Genomic DNA, 3,067 nt, shown 5'->3' on the forward strand with positions numbered 1-3,067 from the left:
GCGATGTAAGGAAGAAATAAAGCCCAGTTCTGAAAAATCCCCGGTATTTTGAAATGTCCCGAAACTCTGCCAAAATTTTTAAAAAAAAGGAAAAGAAAAGAGTCAAGGAAATAGAGTCATTTCAAAATGAGTCAACAATATATCTCTTTCAAATATATCAAAACTGACCGAACTACGCAGGTTTGATTCTCATCAGATGTGGGATATGTAGACAACCTACATAAGGTTCGGCCTTAGTTTTCGAAAAAAAGAAGAAGAGTAAATAGTCAAATAGATGTAGTTTGGGTTTCGGTCAAGAGAATAAGCCGACCCAACTTCGGTTATATCTTAAGTCGTTCTTGCCGGGGTAGCCTTAGAGTATCTTTCAGTTGTCGAAGGGCTATTTTCGTAAACAACGGATAAGTCTGTCGGTAATGTGTTATTTTTCCATAAAGTACTTTTCCCCGGCCTCAAATTTATTTGGAATTGTGAAGGGGCCACGTCTGCAAATACAACCACTTTTGCTAAAAGTAGCATAGAGGAGAGGGGGTCATGGTCCGTTGATTTTTCTTTGAAAAAACTATTTTACAAAAGTCCACCAGAGTCAGACCTAACCTTAACCTTCAACAGGTACAAATGAACACCGTCCAGAATCCGTCAGAGCTAGTCGTAAAACAAGCTCAGCTGCAGTTGCATATGTGGTGGAATGATCTAGATGAAGATGGTCGGGATTGGGTAAAAGAGCAGTTGGGTGCCCTTATAGACATTCTGGAAATCGAACCACGGGAATATCTAATCAAGGCATTGGTAACTTTTTGGGTTCATTTCTCGAATTTTGAGATCACCACTACTTTGGAGGAAATGGCCGGGTATATTGAGTTTGGCCGGGACTTGAGGAAACAACAACTTATATTCCCAAGGGCTCCTTCTGTGCACAAGTTCTTTGACCTCCTGAATATCAATAAGCAAGTGAAGAAGGCCCATGTAAGCAAAGGATATTGTTCTTTCTACTTCTTGTACTTCAGGTTTGGGCACTCCGCTGGGTTCTAAACGCATGAAAAGGGGTTGATCAAAAAACAAGATAAGGGCATCTGGCAAATTCATCGTTGGTTCGCTTTCGTTGTGGCGTTTTTGGGGATTATGGTCTTTCCAATGCAGAAGGGATAGTGGATATCTGGATGGCTAGAATTGCACAAATCCTCACTACTAAGAAAGGTCTTACACTTGCTTCGTTAGTGCTGGCAGACATTTATTGAGCATTGACATTGTGCAAGGTCGGGGCTCAATTCTTTGAAGATTGCAATATTCTTCTACAAATGTGGTTGATCGAGCATCTCCGCCATCACCCCAAATTCATGAGCTATGGTTCGAGCAAAGATAACTTCATCAAGAGCTACGAGGAAAGGGTGAAAGACTACAATACTCCAGAAGGGTTTGAAGCCTGGGTCTCCCACTTGAAAGCTCTAAAAGCAAGTCAGGTCGAGTGGACTATAGGATGGCTCCCGATGACAGAAGCCATACACATGATGACTACCAAGGGTTACCTAATGTTGATGGGTTTGAGGAGTGTCCAGATGCACCACAGAGGGTCTTAAGTCAGTTGGGAAGATATCAGGTGGTGCCCGAAGATGAAGATCTAAACACCCAGGTCATTGAGATACATCCAGAAGTTGCATTGCCCAAAACATTAGTTTAGCAGGATTGGAATGGTTGCCGGTATCTGCAAAATGGCACCCGAATACCAGATGTTGCAAAGGGGGAAGTGGATCTAGATTGCACTGCATAGTTTGAGAAAAGGTCTTGTGCAAACAATGAACCCGAGCCCGAGAGGCTTGCCAAAAGACCTCATATTCAATCTTTTGATGATAAAGTCCAAGACAGGTTGGCCTGGGTAGAAAAGGAGAAAAAAATATCAAACCGCCATTCACACCTTGGAAGAGAAATTGAGAAACATAGAATTCAATAATGATCTTCAGGCACAAGAAGTGGAAGGTGAAAGGAGGAGGTTGGCCAAAGAAAATGAAGCCCTCCGAGCCCAAATCCAAAAAATGAAAAAAGCAGCTGAGAACCCTATCAAAAGTGAAAGAGATGAGAAACTTATAAACAAACTCAGGCTGAAAGTATGTGATTATGGATTCGACTTGGAAAAGACTGAAGCTGAACTAGCAAAAGCCCGAGCCAAGTTAGCTAAGAATGCGGAGGGACGTGCAAGTTTCGTTCGACAACTAAAGGAGAAGTACGACAAAGGAATGGTGGGTCTAAAGAAAAAGGTCAATGTCCTTGAGAACGAAATGACCAAACAGGAGAGAGACTTCAAAGCAGAAAGGGAGCACTGCTATTCCCTAATGTCGCGACTAGAAAAAGACATGCAGCAGCTTCAAGAGCAAAATCATACAACCAAAGAAGTTTTTTAGGCCAGATCTCAGCAGATTGGACGGTTTCTACAAGAGAAGGGTATCATCAGGGAAATGGTTAGGAGGATTGCGGACTACATTGTGATGAAATGCAATGAATGCGAGGACATGACCAGGTCCATGTTCTTTGCTTCAATTATGATTTTTGTCCGGCAGATCATGGATGACCTGTTCCGCCTCTAAGAAGATATGACGCATAGGCCCGCAGCGAGGCCAACCGGAGCAACAGTGGAAGCATTTATGTATTCTTGATTTTATTTTTCAAGTCTGTTTTGCAGTTTCTTCTAGAGTCTGCTGGTCCATTTTGAGTCCTGTTTTAGTTTTTGAAAATGTTTAAGTCTGTAGGGTGGAGTCGTTATAATAGGAAAAACCTAGAATTCTTTTATTTTATAAAAAATTTGAAAAAATCAAAAAATCTGTCTTTCCTTTATTTTGCATTTATTCCTTGAACTACGTAATGATCTGATTCATGCAGCGTCATGATACATAAGAAATTCCCATAGGATTAGATCATAACCATAAAATGAAAAGGAAAAGAGGAGAGAAAATAAAAGGAATTTGAGGGGAAAGAAATAATGGCGAAACGAGAGAGAAAAGTGAATGCAAAATAAAAGGGAAGTAACAAAACATGTAGGAAAGGCCAATAGTGATTAAAGAGGGGAAAAAGAGAAAGC

General features: G+C 41.0%; 1 protein-coding gene across 1 annotated transcript; it reads left to right on the top strand.

The window, feature by feature from the left end:
• Nucleotides 1–1,474: 1,474 nt before the first annotated feature.
• On the top strand, nt 1,475–2,393 carry LOC138873206 (uncharacterized). Its single transcript, XM_070151649.1, has 2 exons — nt 1,475–1,627; nt 1,956–2,393. The coding sequence occupies exons 1-2, from the start codon at nt 1,475–1,477 to the stop codon at nt 2,391–2,393; spliced, it is 591 nt and encodes a 196-aa protein (XP_070007750.1).
• The last annotated feature ends 674 nt before the right edge of the window (nt 2,394–3,067 follow it).

The sequence above is a fragment of the Nicotiana sylvestris genome, chromosome 7 (genome assembly GCF_000393655.2).
Source record: "Nicotiana sylvestris chromosome 7, ASM39365v2, whole genome shotgun sequence".
Lineage (NCBI taxonomy): Eukaryota > Viridiplantae > Streptophyta > Magnoliopsida > Solanales > Solanaceae > Nicotiana > Nicotiana sylvestris.

Coding starts and splice junctions, on each gene's coding strand:
- LOC138873206 (XM_070151649.1), top strand. CDS start 1,475: ATGGCTCCCGATGACAGAAGCCATACACATGATGACTACCAAGGGTTA. Junction 1,628..1,955: donor ATGAAGATCTAAACACCCAG/GTCATTGAGATA, acceptor AATGATCTTCAG/GCACAAGAAGTGGAAGGTGA.